At 36.8% G+C, this 22,098-nt stretch overlaps 1 protein-coding gene across 1 annotated transcript in view; it reads right to left on the reverse strand.

Moving 5' to 3' along the window:
* Positions 1–7,561: 7,561 nt before the first annotated feature.
* Positions 7,562–22,098, reverse strand: part of LOC127848267 (exostosin-like 3) — a 36,960-nt gene continuing 22,423 nt past the window's right edge. The window contains exons 5-11 of the mRNA XM_052380633.1: positions 20,237–20,425; positions 18,603–18,704; positions 17,656–17,810; positions 14,359–14,486; positions 12,143–12,287; positions 9,908–10,036; positions 7,562–7,989 (exon numbers count right to left, since the gene is read on the reverse strand). Of these exons, the coding sequence (XP_052236593.1) occupies positions 7,780–7,989; positions 9,908–10,036; positions 12,143–12,287; positions 14,359–14,486; positions 17,656–17,810; positions 18,603–18,704; positions 20,237–20,425 (1,058 nt within the window). The 3' untranslated portion in view covers positions 7,562–7,779. The remainder of the gene's footprint in view (positions 7,990–9,907; positions 10,037–12,142; positions 12,288–14,358; positions 14,487–17,655; positions 17,811–18,602; positions 18,705–20,236; positions 20,426–22,098) is intronic.

Here is a 22,098-nt window from a genome sequence, read left to right on the forward strand (position 1 = left end):
AAACGTACAACTTTTGAGCCCCAACAACATAACATACACGTCCGCACAGGCTTATCAGGAACGATACTTTCCAGTTGTACTAGATTTTTGTTTAAAATATACTTCCTTTAAACAAAAAATACCATAAAATTGGATGGTGTCCTTGATTAGCCTGATCGGACTGCACAGGCTCTAGGACGACACTGTACGCCTACAGGTCGGACTGCACAGGCTCTAGGACGACACTGTACGCCTACAGGTATGCAATAAGCCAAATGAGCCCTGTTCTGAGAAAACTGGGCTTAATCCATGTGTGTAAAGTGTCATGCGGACTGCACAGGCTAATCTGGAACGACACTTTACGCACATGCATTATGCCAAGTTATCTCAGAACACGACTCAAATTTCCCCAGAACGCGACACATGTTAATAGCCATTCTACCTACCGGTAATTCAAGTACGGCCGTTTTCAGGACATTAAAAATTTGCCTACACTAGAAACTCAGGGAAGGCGGGTTAATGTTATCTGATCGAGAATATTATTGGTTGCGATATGAAACCTATTTAAAACGACAAAAACTCTAATCAATACAAATAACAATGTTTAATTTGACAATGAAGGATGATCACCCATTAGTTGTAAGTCCAAAGCTCAAAATTACAAGAGCTGTAGAAAAAGAAAACACGCTCAACTAGTATTCTGCTATGATAGTGTAATGTACTTTTCCGGTCTGTCACTAGTATTCTGCTATGATAGTGTAATGTACCTTTCCGGTCTGTCACTAGTATTCTGCTATGATAGTGTAATGTACATTTCCGGTCTGTCACCAGACTATGATGACATATTTGATTGTGAATATATTTAATACAGACATAATAAGTTATATGCAAAATAAAACCTGAAAATTTAGATTACCACAAGTAAAGTTTGGGTGCCTCAAAACTAGATATTCATAGTAAAAGTTTGTGTTTTGTTCTGTGAAAATTTGGCAAAATGCATTTGCGTCATCCCATATTAGCCTGTGCAGTCCGCACAGGCTAATCAGGGACGACACTTTCCGCTTTAATGGTATTTTTCGTGTAAAGTCCCTTTTTACCAAAAATCTAGTTTTAGCGAAAAGTGTCGTCCCTGATTAGCCTGTGCGGACTGCACAGGCTAATCTGGGACGACACTTTACGCATATGCATTATGCCCAGTTTTCTCAGAACAAGACACAAATAAATATAACTATACAATACCAAGCCATATCTACAAAGAAACTTCCTACACAACATTTCACCATGTTATCAGCCTACTAATTTCAAGTCAGTAAACAACTCTTTATCTTATTAAGCAACAGTGACCTTGACCCAATTTATCCCAAAAGCATGGTCTCCATACAAGCTAGCTTAATCAACAGGTTTATCCAAAACGGTCAATGCAAACAGCTGTAACTATTGCATATTAAACACATGCCTTAACCCAAGATTTTTTAGTACAATAAGAAAACCTTCATTAGTACTTAAAATTATTAACCGAAACTATTGGAGAGCAGATGTTTTTTTTTGAAAATTTGAGATATTTAAAAGGCTGTAATTGCAAAGTCCTTAATGCAATTTGGCTTGTTATCTCAAAGCCTATATGCCCATAAAATTTGCATCAAGATTCTTGATGATCTGATGCCAACTATTGAAGTAAGAGAGCACACAAGGTAAACTTGATTTCTTTTTAGTAATTTAATAATGATTAATGCAATCTGGCTGGTTCTCGAACATGGCCCATATTATGCCCATAAAAAAATAACCAAGTTCGTGTGTGTATGTCCAAGTTTATGAGGTCCTTCCGTGTCTAAGGCCTCACAATTTGAGGACCTAGAGTGTGTCCCATAACTCCTACCTAATTTACAATGTCACTCACTAAAGTTAAGAATTTCGATGCGATCATGTGTTGTCGGGGGTTGCCAGAGTACCCAAAGGAAACCCTGCTTGTCCGGCACAGTTACCAGCAACCATCTCACATGTTACCAGGAAGGCGATTGAACCTGGGTCACTGATGTGAGAAGCACGCGAGTCGCGTTCTGAGAAAACTGGGCATTTATATGCAATTGCGTAAACTGTCGTCCCAGATTAGCCTGTGCAGTCTGCACAGGCAAATCAGGGACGACACTTTCCGCTTTGATGACATTTTTCGTTTAAATGAAGTCTCTTCTTAGCAAAAATCCAATTTAAGCGGAAAGTGTTGTTCCTGATTAGCCTGCGTGAACTGCACAGGCTAAACTGGGACGGCACTTTACGCACAGGCATTTAGCCCAGTTTTCTCAGAACAAGGCTAAAGTGTTCCCCCCACTGCACTAACCAGACAGCCATTGCCAAGCTTCATGATGATTGCATTTAATTTCTTTGAGTTGTTGAGCAAACATTATGAATGTTCATTAAGGCTTTGAAAAGATATAATGGCTAAAAAAAATTCAATTTTCTTTCATAGCATAACATTCCATTATTATATGGGAAAAAATTCCATAAAGGTAACAAAAAATCACATGGGAAAACAAAAAATAACAGGGGAAAGGCTATTTTGAACCAAAACAAGGGCTGTTAGTAAAACATGCATGCCCCCCATATGGGCTGTCAGTTGTGGTGGCAGCCATTGTGTGAATACGTTTTTTGGCACTGTGACCTTGACCTTTGACCTAGTGACCTGAAAATCAATAGGAGTCATCTGTGAGTCATGATCAATGTACCTTTGAATTTTCATGATCCTTTGTAAGCTTTCTTGTGTTATCATCCGGAAACCATTTTACTGTGACAAGTCACCGTGACCTTGACCTTTGACCTAGTGACCTGAAAATCATTAGGGGTCATCTGCAAGTCAAGATCAATGTACCTTTGAAGTTTCATGATCCTAGGCATAAGTATTCTTGAGTTATCATCCGGAAACCATTTTACTATTTCGGGTCACCGTAACCTAGACCTTTGACCTAGTGACCTGAAAATCAATGGGGGTTATCTTCGAGTCATGATCAATGTATCTATGAAGTTTCATGATCCTAGGCATAAGCGTTCTTGAGTTAACATCCGGAAACCATTTTACTATTTTGGGTCACCATGACCTTGACCTAGTGACTTGAAAATCAATAGGGGTCACCTGCGAGTCATGATCAATTTACCTATGAAGTTTCATGATCCTAGGCATAAGCGTTCTTGAGTTATCATCCAGAAACCATTTTACTATGTCGGGTCACCGTGGCCTTGACCTTTGACTAAGTGACCTCAAAATCAATAGGGGTCATCTGCGAGTTGTGATCAATGTACCTATTAAGTTTCATGATCCTAGGCCTAAGCGTTCTTGAGTTATCATCCGGAAACCATCTGGTGGAAGGACGGACGGACATATGGACGGACCGACATGTGCAAAACAATATACCCCCTCTTCTTCGAAGGGGGCCATAAGAGTCTGATAAAGGGAGACAATTCAAAATGTGCATTGTTACTGATTGTTCCTAGTTACCCCCCTTGTGTAAAATTCAATCTATTTTCTCAAAGTGTGACTTTGACCTAAGAGATATCGAAGTAATTCATTTGCATAACACACCGTCCAATGATGTTTAAAAAATGTACCGAGTAATTTTTAAATCTCACAATGAATGACATAGTTATGGCCCGGACAAGATCATTTATGGCCATTTTTGACCTTTGAACTCGAAGTGTGACCTTGACGTTACAGATATCGACGTAATTCTTTCGCATAACACACTGTCCAATGATGGTGAACAAGTGGGCCAGATGATTTTAAATCTAACAAAGACGACATAGTTATGGCCCAGACAAGCTTGTTCCGCCCGCCCGACCAACATTCACCAATCAAATAACCGTTTTTTTACATCGGAAAACTTGGTTAAAAACCCATCAATAAATTATCAAAAAGGGGAATTTTATCGTAAACTTTATCTCAATTATAAATATCTTAAAGGAAAAAAAGGTTATCAAGTTCACGCAATGACGGTTCACAAAGTTTTTCCAGTGGCCGTTATATGTTAATTTGTATTTTAATATCTGTATAACATATGAGAATATAGAGAAGTTGGTTGCAATCTTAAATCTGAATTTCTCAGAAAAACAAGAGATGTGTTTGTCGGAAACACAATGCCCTCTATTGCGCCGCTTTGAAGCCATATATTTGACCTTTGACCTCGAAGGATGACCTTGACCTTTCACCACTCAAAATGTGCAGCTTTATGAGTTCACATGCATGCCAAATATCAAGTTGATATATTGAAAATTGCAAAAGTTATGGCCAATGTTAAAGTTTTCGTATGGACGGACAGACGTACAGACTGACGGACAGTTGAACTGCTATATGCCACCCTACCGGGGGCATAAAAAGAGGCATAATTTTGATAAATTGAAGGTCAGAGTTAAGGTACTTGGTCAACCACAAAGAATATATGTGTGAATGGAATATCTGTAATAGAAACAGTGATACGGAGCTGTTGAACATTTACAGCAGCCAGAGCATTCGGCAGACCCTTATACTTTCATATGGGCGAGTAAGATAGCTTAAACTATTTGGGTTGTGTTCTGAGAAAACTGGGCATAATGCATGTGCGTAAAGTGTCGTCCCAGATTAGCCTGTGCAGTCCCAACAGCCTAATCAGGGACGACACTTTCCGCCTAAACTTAATTTTTGGTAAGGAGGGACTTCCTTGAAACTAAAAATACCATAAAAGCGGAAAGTGTCTCTCCTGATTAGCCTGTGCGGACTGTACAGGCTAATCTGGGATGACACTTAACGCACATGCATTATGCCCAGTTTTCTCAGAACGCGGCTCATTTGATAAAGAGTTGAGCTAAAAATGAATGTCTCTTTTTTATATTTAAGACATGCTTATATTACAGTTTCTTTGGCATGTTTATTTTTGACGAAAAACATATTTGCTACACATTTCTACACATGTTATACAAAAGATTAAGATAATTAACACATTGAATAAGAATTATATGGCACATGTATACAATGTGCTTCAAGTTTAATATACCTAAGTATAAAGGTAATGTCTCAGACATAAACTTCTCAATGTGATAAGCATTCAAGACTTAAACTCAAACAACTGAAAAGGATTAAATTGAAATTAAGAACAGCATTTAAAGTGTTTTTTCACATATACACTACTTTGTTTCAAAAAATAGAATTTAAAATTCTGAACAATAAAGGATGACAACACATAAACCTGATTTAAAATACATAATAATATCATGATATCCAATGAATGAAAAAAATGTTGTGTTGAAAATATGCAACACGACGTGAACAAATACAACAATGTATAATTAGGGGAAAAATCACAGTGAATATTTACATCATCACATTAAATACAATAAAAGTAAAAATTCCTAAAAAACTGCATGAAAACAAAAAACTCAAATTACTCAGTGAATGAGTGAATAGTTCTAGACATAAAGAAATAATCACTGTTAACACTTCATCGTTCAGATATGCATGTTGACACACTTGTAGTCCCTTTGAAAATCAAACAATAGACCTTCCTAACTAGATTCAAAGTATAAAGGCTTCATTTTCAACTTTAAGATACTGATGAGCAGCAAATGGCATCAAACCTGAACAGACTATGAGTGACTCACAGGCTGTTCTGGTTTTATACTGTTTGCATATACAGCCATTTTCACTTTGCTTCTAATAGAGAAAGGGTTAAAGTAACACTGACTAAGCATTTCGCTGGGAGAAATTAAGGTTATAAAAAATACTTTAAGTTATACTTTTTTGTTTCATGTTTTGGTAAGCATCACATAAGATGGTAATTTTGACATAACATCAACACAATAAGTATTTATAAAAAAAAATTCCGAAGAAAACAGAATATTCACATTTAAAACTTATATTTACAAAAAAACAAGACAATTAATTGCCTTGCAATATATGTCCCTTACCGGCTCCACCATTGTCAGAAATTCCACCATTGTCAGATTTTTGTTATATATTTGTTGCCACAGCAACCAGAATTTTTGACATAGGAACAAAATGAAATGACGTGCATAATGTCCATATAGCAATCTATCCATGTTTCAAGTTTCATGAAAAAATATGAAGAACTTTTAAAGTTATCGCAGGATAAAAAAAACACACCTTTTTCCGCAGTATTTCTAGTTTATTTGTTGCCATAGAAACCATAGTTTTTGACGTAGGAACAAAATGAAATGACGTGCATAATGTCCATATTGCCATCTATCCATGTTTCAAGTTTCATGAAAAAATATGAAGAACCTTTTAAGTTATCGCAGGATCCAGAAAAGTGTGACAGACAGACAGACAGACAGACAGACAGACTCACAGACGCAGAGCGCAAACCATAAGTCTCCTCCGGTGAAACCGGTAGGGGATAATAAGCACATTTATGCTTTGAATATCATACTAACACATGACACAATAAAAAAACAAAGCACCTTACTGAAACTAATTTCAAATATGCTATACCATAATACAATACAACTTAAACACGGCTACAGAATTACATATATATAATTTGTAACGTCATGTTTAATAAATTAAACGAAAACAGCTTCACAAATTTGAAGCATTTTTGCTATTTATCAAATATTTACATTAAACAATATGAAAGCCATATTTAGTATACATTAATAACAATTTTACCATGAAATTGTACAAAACATTTATAACTATACTTATTCAAGTTAAATTAATAACAACTAATGCTCATTAAAACTTGGAAGTATTTTTTGCAAATAATTCTACATTTGTTTATAAAAGAAATGGAAACTTCCCCACCTTCTGTATACTGAGTATATAATAGTGACATTTAAACATATAAAAGTTCACTGAATAAATTACCATAATACTAACTTTTATACAATTACAAGAGAATATCTTACCTGAAAACACATGGCACAAAGCATTTGAACAGGAAATGTTCACAAACCACACAAAAGGAATACTGCCCAAAGCCCTTAACGCAATGTTTTTGAACATTTTCCTACTCAGCAAAGATTTTAAAACAACACAATTTTTTAATGTTCTGAGCAGCTTTTATGAGTATGTCAAAATGGTAACTTCTAGAATAATACAATAAAAGGTTTTATGAAAGCCACAATTGAAATATGCTTGCTTCATGGCGCCCTTGTTTTTCTATGTACCAATGCCTTATCTTTCTCAGTTAAAATATCATTGGTATAAATGCTTGGACAAAGTTTCCTAACGATTGTGCAATAAATGTTGCCTCTAGGGTGACTGCAACCTATAATGTGACCCAGTTTTGAACTGAGCCAAGATATTGATGGGAGAAATGTTCTGACAAAGTTTCATAACAATTGTGCAATAAATGTTGCCTCTAGGGTGTCTGCAACCTATAATGTGACCCAGTTTTGAACTGAGCCAAGATATTGATGGGAGGAATGTTCTGACAAAGTTTCATAAAGATTACGCAACAAATGAGGACTCTTGACTGTCCACAACCTATAATTGACCTAGGTTTCCAATACATGGGACCACGTTTAAACTGAGCCGATATATATCAATGGGTGAACTGTTCTGACAAAGTTTCATCGAGACAACCCAACAAATGTGGACTCAGTTTTTTATCTTCATTACCCAGTTTTAAACTCTGCCAAGATAACATTGGAAAAATGTCCTAACCAAGTGTATGAAGATTGGGCAATACATACAGTGTCTAGAGTGTTCACAAGGCCAATTTACAACGAACGACATTCAACACACGACTGACAAAAGAAGATAACAAAAGCTGATGAAGATAATGAGGTACTCAGTGAAGCTAAAAAAACGTATACAGGCTAAATAAACTTAAAGCATTTTTGCTTATCATGTGAAATCCGTGTCTTAAACAATATGGAATCGGCCCTATACTGAGTATATAATAGTGGCATGTAGCCATAGATCTCAACAAAGTAGTTGATGCACTTGTGCCGCTCGCTGAAGTGTGACTCATCCAGGGCGAGTTGTTGTGGGCAACCGGGGCACCGGAATGTCCAGCGAGAGGTCACCTAAAGTCAAATGTCAACAGGTTATGCAAAGTTTTTATCATCTTCACAATTTATAGGAAATCTCATTTTAGCAAAAATCCAGTTTAAGCAGAAAGTGTTGTCTATGATTAGCCTTTGCATACTGCACAGGCTAATCTGGGACAACACTTTACGCACATGCATTAAGCCCCATTTTTCCAGAGTGGGTTGTCACCTACGAACAAAGATCATACAACTAATTTAATCAACTTAACAATTTAACTCTTTTTTGCTCAGATACACTGTTAAACAAGTTTGTTATCCCCAAGTATTAAATCATATTTAATTAAGGACCTTTCTTACTAAATTAAAAGTTTTTAGACCTTAATGGCCAACCCTAAGGTACTGATGAGCAGCAAACAGCATAAACCTGAACAGCCTTTAAGTTACTTCAGGCTGCTCTAGTCATATGCTGACTGCATATACTAGCCATTTTCTCTTTGGAAAGGATTAATGCACAATAACTGTGAAAGGAAACGAACATGAAAGGGTTGAACTGTTTTCATATGGAATCTTTGCATTTTATTGGTTCTATGTACTGTATTACAGGGTAGAATATATATTAATACAAGAGATGTGTTTGTCAGAAACACAATGCCCCCTATTGCACCGCTTTGAAGCCATATATTTGACCTTTGAACTTGAAGGATGACCTTGACCTTTCACCACTCAAAAATGTGCAGCTCTATGAGATACGCATGTATTTTAAATATCTATTTATATATTATATCTATATATTTATATATCTAAGTTTCTACCTTCAATATTGCAAAATTTGATTTTGACCTTGACCTTGAAGGATGACCTTGACTTTTCACCACTCAAAATGTGCGGCTCCATGAGATACACATGTATGCCAAATATCAAGTTGCTATGTTCCATATTTAAAAAGTTATGGCCAATGTTAAAGTTTTCGGACGGACAGAATATTTGACATTTGACCTTGAAGAATTACCTTGATTTTCAACTTTCACCACTCAAAATGTTCAGCTCCAGGAGATACACATGCATGTCAAATATGAAGTTGCTATCTTCAATATTTAAAAGTTATGGCCAATGTTAAAGTTTTCGGACAGACGCCATATATTAGACATTTGACCTTGAAGGATGACCTTCACCTTTAACCACTCAAAAAGTGCAGCTTTATGAGATGCACATGCATGCCAAACATCAAGTTGCTATGTTAAATATTGAAAAACTTATGACCATTAAAGTTTTCGGACGGATGGACAGACTGACATACTGACGGACAGTTCAACTGCTATATTCCACCCTACCGGGGGCATAAAAACATGTGTTTGTCTGCTTTATGATTAAACATTATCATCACTGGAATAGAAGTCATAATGTAAGAACCTACTGAAAATATGTAACTTATCCACAATTCATATGAGCCTTGCTTTAGGAAAACAGGATTTAACCCTTTGCATGCTGGGAAATTTGTTGTCTGCTAAAATGTCGTCTGCTGAATTTATAAAATTAGCATTTTCTTTGATTTTTTTCAAAAAATACTATCAGAATAGCAAACAGTTTGGATCCTGATGAGACGCCACGTTCTGTGGCGTATCATCTGGATCCAAACTGTTTGCAAAGGCCTTAAAAATTTGGTTCCTGCATTGTAAGGGTTAATGCATGTGTGCAGTGTCTTCCCAGATAATCCTATGCAGTCTGCACAAGCGTTACAGGGACTGCACTTTCTGCCTTAAATGGATTTTTGTTAAAAAGATTTTCTTTAAACCAAAAAATTTCATTAAAGCGGAAAGTGTAGTACCCGATTAGCCTATGATCACTGTGCAATCTATTCTGGGATGACACTTTATGCACAGGCATTAAACCTTTTTTCGAAAGCCAGGGTTATGTACTTGTAATGGAATGCCACATATCAAATTCCCTGTTTTACCTTGACAGGGGGTTTCCTTGTAATGTGGGACACAAGAAAGTTCATAGCGATGTCCTCACAGTTCATATACTCATCCACTTTCTCCCGTATTGCCGCCGCCATTGTGTAACTGTACAGGTAGGAGTAGTACTGCAAACAACGAGATTTAAATGACATTAGTTTGGCTCTGGTGAAATGGGCTTAATGCATTACAGCCTAGACTGGATCACAAATGAGTTTCAAGGAAAAATTCAATTACACACCATGACTGATTCCTGCTTTAAGGGTATTTCTAAATGACTTTAGCATATGAGGCCAATTTCATGATAATCTTTAAAATGGTTAAAGAGATATGGAGCAGACCCCTATGCTTAAGCCTAAAACTAATACCACTGGAATATACAAGCAAACAAGAGATGTGTTTGTCAGAAACACAATGCTCCCTAGTTCGCCCCTTTGAAATAAAATTTCAATATATAATTTGGAAGGTTTTGTGGATTGTATTTTTTTTACTTTTGACCGTGAAGGATGACCTTGACCTTTCACCACTAAACATGTGCAGCTTCATGAGATACAAATGCATGCCAAATATAAAGTTACTATCTTCAATATTGCAATAGTTATGGCCACTGTTAAAGTTTTCGCGGACGGACAGACAGACAGACTGGGGCATAAAAATCTCTACATCCATATGTAATCAAAGTACCTTTTAGATCAATTGAATTATGCCATTCAATTTTTTTAATGTGAGGTTTGCATGCATCTGAACAAAAGGGCTAAAGTTTCAGACCTTGAAAAAGAGCAAATTATAGATCAAAAGGCTAGCACACTTAATATGCCACCACCCAGACAACTAGCCTTTTTAGTGAAGCTTTTATTTTATATAAGAGTTCACACAAAGTGTTCTTTATTTTCTCTAATTTTAGAATGAGTGGCGTTCTGGGAAAACTGGGCTTAATGCATGTGGGTAAAGTGTTGTCCCAGATTAGCCTGGCTTAATGCATGTGGGTAAAGTGTTGTCCCAGATTAGCCTGGCTTAATGCATGTGGGTAAAGTGTTGTCCCAGATTAGCCTATACCCTTTCTACTCACACTGGCTATTCTTTTACAAGAGACCTCCTTTGAACAAAATCCATTAAAGCGAAATGTTGTCCCTTATTAGCCTGGGTGGACTGCACAGGCTAAACTGAGATGACACTTTACGCACAAACACTAAGCCCAGTTTACCAAGAATAAGGCTAATTTGATACATTTGGAAATTACAGAACACTTTTTATATCTCTTACATTAAACAAGAGATGTGTTTGTCATAAACACAATGCCCCCTACTGCGCAGCTTTGAAGCCATATATTTGACCTTTGATCTTAAAGGATGACCTTGACCTTGATCTTTCATCATTTAAAATGTGCAGCTCCATGAGATACACATGCATGCCAAATATAAAGTTGCTATCTTCAATATTGCAAAAGTTATGGGGAATGTATAAACAAGAGCTGTCAGAGGACAGCGCACTCGAGTATTCAAGTGCTTGACAGTATAACGTAAGCCATCATGGAGAGGGGGGGGGGGGTATAATGTGGGTGTGTGGTCATTTAATAGATGATCTTTCATCATAAGGGAAAAAAAATTTGGGGGGAGGATTCTGGGGTGGGGCATGGGGGATGGTTTGGGTGGAGTGCATTGTGGTATGCCAGGTAAGTGTTGTTTTGTCAAAGTATGAATCAAATGCGATCATTAATATAGAAGTTATGGCAATTTAAGCAAAATGTTCAATTATCTAAATATAAAAAGGGCCATAATTCTGTCAAAATACTTGATACAGTTGTCTGCTCTTGTTTATAGATTGGGGTCATGTTGGAAAAGAAGTATGCAAAATATAAAAGCAATATGTCAAAGGACATAGGAAATAATTGGGGAGGTACGCAAACTTTAACATAGATTTATCAATAATATGCATATTCTAAGTATAAAAGGGGCAATTATTCTGTCAAAATGCTTGATACAGTTGTCTGCTCTTGTTTATAGATTGGGTCATATTGGTAAAGAAGTATGCAAAATATAAAAGCAATATGTCAAAGGACATAGGAAATATTTGGGGTAGTACGCAAACTTTAACATTTGAACGCTAACGCTAACGCCGGGGTGAGTAGGATAGCTCCACTATATATATTTCCTATATAATAGTCGAGCTAAAAAAGCTTATGCGCATGCATTTATCACAATTTTACCACTACGGGGCCCAAAACCCCCAAGTACCTTGTGAAAGAACGCGGCCCCCGTGATGACCATTGACATCTCACAGGTGTAGTTGGAGTTGTAGTGCCAGCCCCCATGGCGGGGGTCCCAGGCGTGGTAGCGGCCTGGAAAACCCACAATACGATCCCTCTCCTCACGCCAGACCCTGCAGGGACAATAACTGTGTACCCAGTGTTTTTTGGGGTTTCAAAGTTTTGGGGCCAACATTCAACTCCATTCCCAATCTCAAAAAGTATGTATTTTTCCCAAATTACTTCCTAAAATTCCAAAAATTAAGGTTTCCAAACATTAATAATAATAAACAAGAGATGTGTTAGTCAGAAACACAATGCCCCCTAATGCGCTGATTTTTTGTTGTTGACCTTTGACCTTGAAGCATGACCTTGACCTTTCACCACTCAAAATGTGCAGCTCCATGAGATACACATGCATGCCAAATATGAAGTAGCTATGTTCAATATTTCAAAAAGTATTGCAAAACTTAACGGTAGGTTAAAGTGTGCTTTTTTACCTTTGACCTTGAAGGATGACCTTGACCTTTCACACTCAAAATGTGCAGCTCCATGAGATACACATGCATGCCAAATATGAAATTGCTATGTTCAATATTTCAAAAGTTATTGCAAAACTTTTCTGTAAGGTTAAAGTTTTGGGACAGAATGACAGACAGAAAGACAGGCCAAAAACAATATAACCGCGATCTATCGATCCGGTGGCATAAAAACAAACAATTTTAAATTCAATAGCAACATTTTGTTAATTTCCCTATTCAGCTTTATAAGTTGGCCCTTAGTCAATTTTATGTTCAACACACTTTTAGTTGCAATTTAAGTATTAACTAGCTAAAATAACATACACAAATTTCCCAACGGAAGCAATACAAACACAATTGTTCACATTCCAAATGGCCCAAGCACCATTCCCAAACTGGCAAACAAAACAATGGTATCTCTCACTAGTTTGCAAATATAAGTCATTGATTGTAACATTGTTTGTTTTCACAAACTTTTCGAGCCATACAACAGCAACAACAACATTTATTAGCTATTAAGCATTACAATTGCTTCTAAGCCAAATGCAAAAATACACAAGTGTGGTGACATGGATGATAATAATTATTAAAATTAAGTAATGGTAGAAGTTAACAATGATTTGACTGATTCATAACATATGATATATTTCTTTAAGTTTAACATCAATAATAACAGTTTCTAATAAGAATAATGAGAAAAAGAATAACAAAGATTTGACTGATTTATAACATGATATTTCCATTTGAAATTGATACCGAAAATTGCAAATAAAAATAATGAGATAAAGAAACTCACCGTTTTAGATCTAATTCTGAGATAAACAGTACGCTTTGGATGAATTTATTTGTGTCTAAATTGTTCCTTAAACAATTTGCATTACATATATATATTTCGAAAGATTAATTATTTCTTTTTCATTTTGTGTTCTCATTAACATACAACCAGTTTAAACCCCAATGCTATTCTTTCCAATAACCATTTTAGATTGGTTGATCTAAGATTTTATCATTTGTGTATGCAATGGGACTTTGCCCTGAGAATGGCGATATTCTTTCCTGATGTTTAAATGGCTAACAAATTATAATACTGTGCTAACAACAGTTGATTTACTAGACCTGATCATTGACTCTCATTTGCTATAATGTTAGAAAAACATTTGTATCCATTCAACTTATTTAAAATTAAACTCAACACAAGTTATGAAAACCATGTTCTTCAATCAGTTGTGTTCTAGCGAGTTTTTTTAATTTTCATGTAACTGAAAAACTAATATAAGCTTTTACTGTGAATTACATGCAGGCTATTGACAGGTGTGAATATAGGTGCTCAAAAGGGTGTAAACAATCAGGCTTTGAAACATTTTCTTCATATCAATTTAGAAATTAAGTGGTAAATATATGAAGGGACCAAAATAATAAATTTGAAAAATCACTTTTTTTTTCCAAACGTTTTTTTTGCTTGAGCAGAGTATGAATGGACATTAGACAGGAACAGCATCCTTACTCGCAGTATCCTATCATTTCGTTGTATCACGAATCAATGTAGCACGTTTTGACTGTACTCATGACCAGCTTAGTTCTGCACCTTTGAGAAACAAAACTTTTTGCAAAATTGACATAAAAAGCAGTTAAGCAATTATTTTCAGAATTTCAACCCCCTATTTTAAACTTTTTGTAAACAAACCTGAATCCAAAGACAATCTCATCGTGTCTGAGGTGCGAATCATCATCAATACTCAGTACTGCTTCTGTCTGTATGTCCTCGAAGGGTAGGAATCGGTTGTTAAGGCTATTCTTTGCCATTTTGACCACCTGAAATTGTTGGTAAACATCATATGTATGTTATTTCCTACTGTAGTATGATTTTTATACATACCGGTATCACTTATAATGGAGATTTCAATAGATTTTAAATATCAGGAGTCCAATTACACTGTGCTTAAAATTGTCAGGTGTCAAATGAAATTTTCAGGGATCGGATATTTTCTTTCTTTTGCATAAGGCTCTTAATTTTTTCATTTGCATAAACTTCCATTAAATACTATGCAAAAAATGCATTACATAAAATATATTTTTAGTTACAATGTAGCTTCTTTGAAAAATTTGATCAATTGAGGCAAGGGAGATAATATGCAGGAGTCTAAGACAAGATAATTGAACTAGAGGGCCTGAAAGGCCCAAAGTCGCTCACCTGAGATAACAAGATATTATTGGGACAAATCTTCTGACCAAGTTTCATGAAGATCGGAAAATAAATGTGGCCTCTAGAGTAGAGTGTTAACAAGGTTTTACTATAGCCATATAAAGAAAAATGCCCCGCCCCCTGGCAGCCATGTTTTTCAACCAACCAGCATCATTTTTTAACTCATCCAAGATATTATTGGGATTAATCTTCTGACCAAGTTTCATGAAGATCGGACAGTAAATGTGGCCTCTAGAGTGTTAACAAGATTTTACTAAAGCCATATAAGGAAAATTGCCCTGCCCCTTGGAAGCCATGTTTTTCAAGCAAACATAATTATTTTCAAACTAATCCAAGATATCATTGAGACCAATCTTCTGACCAAATTTAATGAAGACTGGACAATAAATGTGGCCTCTAGAGTGTTAGCAAGGTTTTACTATAGCCATATCAGGAAAAATGCCCCGTCCCCTGGTGGCCATGTTTTTCAAGCAAAGGTTACCATTTTCGAACTCATCCAAGATATCATTGGGACAAATCTTCTGACCAAGTTTCATGATAATCGGAAAATAAATGTGACCTCTAGAGTGTTAACAAGGTTTTTCTATAGCCATATAAGGAAAAATGCCCCGTCCCCGTGGTGGCCATGTTTTTCAACCAACCAGCATCATTTTTGAACACATTCAAGTTATTATTGGGATGAATCTTCTGACAGAGTTTCATGAAGATCGGACTATAAATGTGGCCTCAAGAGTGTTAACAAGATTTTAGTATAGCCATATATAGCGATATAAGGAAAAATGCCCCGCCCCTTGGCAGCCATGTTTTTCGATCAAACGTAACCATTTTCGAACTAATGCAAAATATCAATAAGACAAATCTTCTGACCAAATTTCATGAAGAACGGAAAATAAATGTGGCCTCTAGAGTGTTAACAAGGTTTTACTATAGCCATATAAGGAAAATTGCCCCGCCCCCTGGCAGCTATGTTTTTCAACCATCCGGCATCATTTTCGAACTCGTCCAAGATATTATTGGGATGAATCTTCTGACAAAGTTTCATGAAGATAGGACAATAAATGTGGCTTCTAGAGTGTTAACAAGATTTTACTATAGCCATATACAGCCATATAAGGAAAAATGCCCCGCCCCTTAGCAGCCATGTTTTTCAAGCAAAGGTTACCATTTTTGAACTCATTAAAAATATCATTGAGACAAATCTTCTGACCAATTTTTATGAAGATCGGAAAATAAATGTGGCCTCTAGAGTGTTAACAAGGTTTTACTATAGCCATATAAGGAAAAATGCCCTGCCCCCTGGCGGCCATGTTTTTCAACCAACCAGCATCATTTTCAAACTCATCCAAGATATTATTGGGATGAATCTTCTGAATAAGTTTCATGAAGATCAGACAATAATTGTGGCCTCTAGAGTGTTAACAAGATTTCACTATAGCCATATTTAGCCATATAAGGAAAAATGCCCCGCCCCTTGGCAGCCATGTTTTTCAAGCAAACGAAACCATTTTCGAACTCATCCAAGATATCAATGAGACCAACCTTCTGACCAAATTTCATGAAGATTGGACAATAAATGTGCCCTCTAGAGAGTTAACAAGACAAATGTTGACGCCGCACAACGGACAACGGACGACAGACAAAAGGCGATCACAAAAGCTCACCATGAGCACGTTGTGCTCAGGTGAGCTAAAAATCATGGTGCCTATACCGCGTTTGAACGGTTAAAAAAATGTCGGATCAGTGTGGGGACTTCATATTTGAAACACGCGGTTGCACTTTACTGAAAAAATACTTATTTTTTTTAAAAGATCATGATACCTATAGAAAACTCTCACGAATGAGTGGGCTCTCCACTTTATCCATTAAAAATGGTGAAATATTAAAAAAGACATTATTAAAAATGTTAGCTGGGTCGCGCTTTATTCTCTCAACACAGATCTTAAAATTTCACGTGGTATAGGCACCGTGAAAATGCAGGCATTAAAAAGCAGGGTTCTGCTTTAATATAATCCCTGTATAAGGTGTGTGCAGCATCAGCTCTACAACTTCTTTATGCACAATTCCTAAGAAACGTTACATAGTTCTTGTTTAATGATTAGCATTTTAAAGCTTCCAGGTAATTTTGGTATAAAACTTGCTTTAATTTCGGTGATTTGTTTCATCAGAACACAAAAACACATTACAAATTGTGTTGTTTTGTTTATCTGCTCATTTAAACAGTAAATTATTTTTTTTCTCTATCAAGCAAAATCGTTCAGAATCTTTTTTTATTTAAGACATAAAACATTAAGATTGTGTAAGCATGACTTTATACCCTTATGAACAATCTATGCAAGCCCCGAGTTCTGTTCATTAAAAAGTGCCGTAGTACTCAGAGTACTCAGTTCTTTTTCCCCATTCTTCTTTGTTACATGGGGTCCAATAATATGACCTCACTCCCTATTTTTTGGCGACAGACACACACAACTATTTGAGCCTTGTACTGAGAAAATTGGTCTCAAATGCATGAGCGTCAAGTGTCGTCCCAGATTAGCCTGCGCAATCCACCTAGGCTTATCAGGACCAACTCTTTCTGCCTAAAGTGGATTTTTGTTTAAAAGAGACTACCTACATGTATACATGAAAAATTCCATAAAAGCAGAGTGTCTTTCTTGTGCAGACTGCAAAGCGTTCATCTAGAAGGACACTTTTTCGCACAAGACTCAAGTCCAACTTTCCTAGAGCAAAGCGGATTTGTTAAAAGCCATATTATACAAATCAAGCTAATGGCTACATTACCACAACTGGGACCCCAATTTCTGGCCAGCCGAGGTTTTCGGAGGGCACTGTTGGGTTGTTCCAGACAACGATCACCTTGTTGAGGTGTGGCAAACCTTTCAGACGCGTCACAGCCTTGATCAGGACATCAGAACGCTCGTATGTCAACATTACAACTGGAAAATGCAAATTCGCCATATAATATGGGTTTTAGTATAAGCTTTGACTGGGTGAAAGTCTTGATCGAAGCATTATAGGGTTGGTTTAATACTATTAGTAATCTACAACTTTTGTACAATGTTTCCTAAAGACATCAAAAGAGGCAAAACATAAATAAGTAAAAAAATATGCAAACAAAACAAAGCTTTATATTCCTTTTTTATAGTTTCAGTATGATGGAGCAAAATCTTCTTAAGTTATCATCTTCATAAACTAATGGGGACAACATTGCAGTAACGAACTCCCAAAATGCCACACAACTATTGACACAATTATTATAGCTTGCAACAAAGCCAAAACAAGAGCACCGCATAGGGGGTGCCAATGCTCGGCTGCGGTGCAGTTTTGTGATAAATGAAATAAATAAATGAAAGCTGGTCAGAAGAATACTTAGTATTAGAGGTCACATTGACCTTGATCTTTGACCCAAAAATGTGTGTGGCGTGTAGAACTCATCAAGGAGCAGCTACATATGAAGTGTCATTGTTGTAGGTGGAAGCACTTAGATTTTGGAGCCAATGTTAAGGTTTTAGCAGGGCGAGCAGGCTATGACAATACCTCAGGTTTACTCCCAAAACAGCCGGGCTAATTATTGCTTATTTCAATTAAGAACTATCAGATAATCAACATGAAATCGCACATTTTTTTCTTAATACACACCATTTAAACCCTGCAGAACACAATGATCTTATGCACCATACAGAAATAAACCTTTACCACAATGACATACTAGTAGCCACGTGACCTACTTGTGAACTGTTCCCTTGGATGGTTTCCACCAATGGACTCCGAGAACTCCTTGCCAGATCCACCCTCCCCTTTGTTGATTGGTCGATACCCCGACCCAGCACCTGTCATGTAAGTAAGAAGGCATGAAATGAAACTGATAGGGGTTATTATAAATGAATGTCTTGTTTGAGAATGAGTTGCAGTAAATAGTACAAGTAGTTATATTAGTTGACCTTAATAATCATATCATTATTAATTTATCTGTTTTAAGTTATGAATTATGCACAATATAAATAAGGAACAGCAGCCTTATAAGATTGTCCAGTTTTTCAGACAATAAATGTATGAAAGTGAGATTCTGAATTTTTTATACACATTTTACCACTTATTCAATAATTATGCAATGCATAGATGTGAGTGAGACAGAAAATGTATGAGCCTCTGTGACATCTGGGCTGAATTCATGTGTGTAAAGTGTCTAAACAGATAAGCCTGTGAAGTCTGCACAGGCTAATCAGGGACTACACTTTCCGCCTACACTGTATTTTCATCAAAAAACGACTTACCCTGTACTTAAAAAAAACAAGGGACAAAATTTTCACAAAACCAGGTTTTCATTGTGAAAAAAAAATCTGATAAAGGGAGAAAACTCAAACTGAACTTTTGAAATGAACAAACAAAATTAACCCCCTTTGTAAGTTTTTTTTTTTTTAAATCTATTTTTAGTCGTGGCGACCTTGACATTGGAGATATTGACGTGATTCTTTCGTGCGACACACCGTCCCATGATGGTGAACAAATGTGCCAAATGATTTTAAAATCTCACAATGAATGACATAGTTATGGCCAGGAGAAGCTCATTTATGGCCATTTTTGACCTTTGAACTCAAAGTGTGACCTTGACCTTGGAGACATCGACGTAATTTTTTTGCGCGACACACCGTCCAATGATGGTGAACAAATGTGCCAAATGATTTTAAAATCTGACAATGAACGACATAGTTATGGCCCGGACAAGCTTGTTCCGCCAGCCCGCCAGCCAGCCTGCCAGCCAGCCAGCCAGCCCGCCCGCATTCGCCAATCTAATAACCAGTTTTTTCCTTCGGAAAACCTGGTTAAAAATGATAAAGATGAAAGTGCCGTCCATGATTAACTTTAATGCAAAAATGCACAATCCTTTTGTATGAGTGAGACAGAAAACATATGAGCCGTGTTCTAAGAAAAGCCTGTGCAGACTGGGGAGGCTAATCTGGGCGGTACTTTAAATACATATATTAGTTAAATATTTGTTGAACTTACAAATTAACTTGAAGTCAGATGGTAGGAACTATTAAAAGGTCAGTAATCAATATCAACATTGCTATTTACAGTCAGACAGAAGGAATTAATTAGACCTTATCACAGAATTTACCATCAAGCTCTCTGAAATAATGTGGACTTCAATACTGGAAATATATGATCCTCAATCTGGGATAACTGGGCTTAATGCATGTGTGTAAAGTGTTGTCCCATGTGACCCTGTGCAGTCTTCACAGGCTAATCAGGGAGTGTCATACCAGATCAGGCTGTGCTGAATGCACAATTAATCTGGGATGAAACTTCATGCACATACAACAAGCCCTGTTTTGAAAAACCAAGGCTAATACAATCTTACCAAAGAACTTGGAATCTGAAGGCAGGAACTTTTCGAAGGGCAGGAAGGGGAATAGATGGAAGGGGTCCCCGGGCATGTTGAAGGGGTCTCGCAGGGTCCAGACAGTGTAGTTTTGTTTGAAGGTCTGGGAGGGGAACGGAGGTTCCACAGGGCCCAGAACTTCGTCTGTCACCTCGTCTGGGTCTGGGGCTGCGTAGATATCGTGTATAAAGCACATGTGTTACTAACAAACACAGGTTAGAAATACCTGGTAACATCGCCTGATATGGGGCCGGACAAATGTGAAATACCATAGGCCAAAAATCTACATACACACATTGTCAATGAAAAAATCGCCAACACAAACTACCGGTATTGCATGCATTCTTTTGTATCTTTTGTTTTCTTTTAATTCATGCCATTTCATAATGCTGTCTTCGAAGGAAAGGCACAAGAGTTGATGATTTGATATGCTGCCCATTTTACATGTTTATTAAACGTCATAACTTAATTGAGTCTCATTTAATCTATTTTGTTTATAAATCTAGAAATATTTTAACAGATTCAAGAGCAATAAAATAGCCTAACGCTTTTGATGCAATCTGGGTCAAATAAATAGCTTTAGGTTTAAACTAACAAATAATTGGCAAATTACACATGTAATAAAAAATTCACAGGCAAGACAAGCAGGTCATATTGACCCAGCTTCACAAAAATTATAGCTACATGTATGCTTAGCAATTATGACCTGCTAGCCTGGCTTTCCATTTGCTGATTAGAGTGTTAAGCATACAACAACTATGTGAGTTTTTTTGTCATTTTGGAATGGGCCTGGGTCCATTTGGATTGAGAAAAAATCACAGCGTTTTGACTTATATTGGGAAATTAGTGTTGTTTTTATTTGCTGTGAAATGCTTCAAAAATTGAGAATAAAAAAAGTTTCCCATATTATATATTAGCTAAGGTTAAACCTATAAAGCTGGCTGGGAGATGATCCTATTGTTGAGATCTAAAAGGTTCAACTAATAGAGCTGGCTGGGAGATGATCCTATTGTTGAGATCTCTAAGGTTCAACTAATAGAGCTGGCTGGGAGATGATCCTATTGTTGAGATCTCTAAGGTTCAACTAATAGAGCTGGCTGGGAGATGATCCTATTGTTGAGATCTAAAAGGTTCAACTAATAGAGCTGGCTGGGAGATGATCCTATTGTTGAGATCTCTAAGGTTCAACTAACAGAGCTGGCTGGGAGATGATCCTATTGTTGAGATCTCTAAGGTTCAACTAATAGAGCTGGCTGGGAGATGATCCTATTGTTGAGATCTCTAAGGTTCAACTAATAGGGCTGGCTGGGAGATGATCCTATTGTTGAGATCTAAAAGGTTCAACTAATAGAGCTGGCTGGGAGATGATCCTATTGTTGAGATCTCTAAGGTTCAACTAATAGAGCTGGCTGGGAGATGATCCTATTGTTGAGATCTCTAAGGTTCAACTAATAGAGCTGGCTGGGAGATGATCCTATTGTTGAGATCTCTAAGGTTCAACTAATAGAGCTGGCTGGGAGATGATCCTATTGTTGAGATCTAAAAGGTTCAACTAATAGAGCTGGCTGGGAGATGATCCTATTGTTGAGATCTAAAAGGTTCAACTAATAGGGCTGGCTGGGAGATGATCCTATTGTTGAGATCTCTAAGGTTCAACTAATAGGGCTGGCTGGGAGATGATCCTATTGTTGAGATCTCTAAGGTTCAACTAATAGAGCTGGCTGGGAGATGATCCTATTGTTGAGATCTAAAAGGTTCAACTAATAGAGCTGGCTGGGAGATGATCCTATTGTTGGCTGGGAGATGATCCTATTGTTGGCTGGGAGATGATCCTATTGTTG

Source organism: Dreissena polymorpha, chromosome 10 (assembly GCF_020536995.1).
Source record: "Dreissena polymorpha isolate Duluth1 chromosome 10, UMN_Dpol_1.0, whole genome shotgun sequence".
NCBI classification, from domain to species: domain Eukaryota; kingdom Metazoa; phylum Mollusca; class Bivalvia; order Myida; family Dreissenidae; genus Dreissena; species Dreissena polymorpha.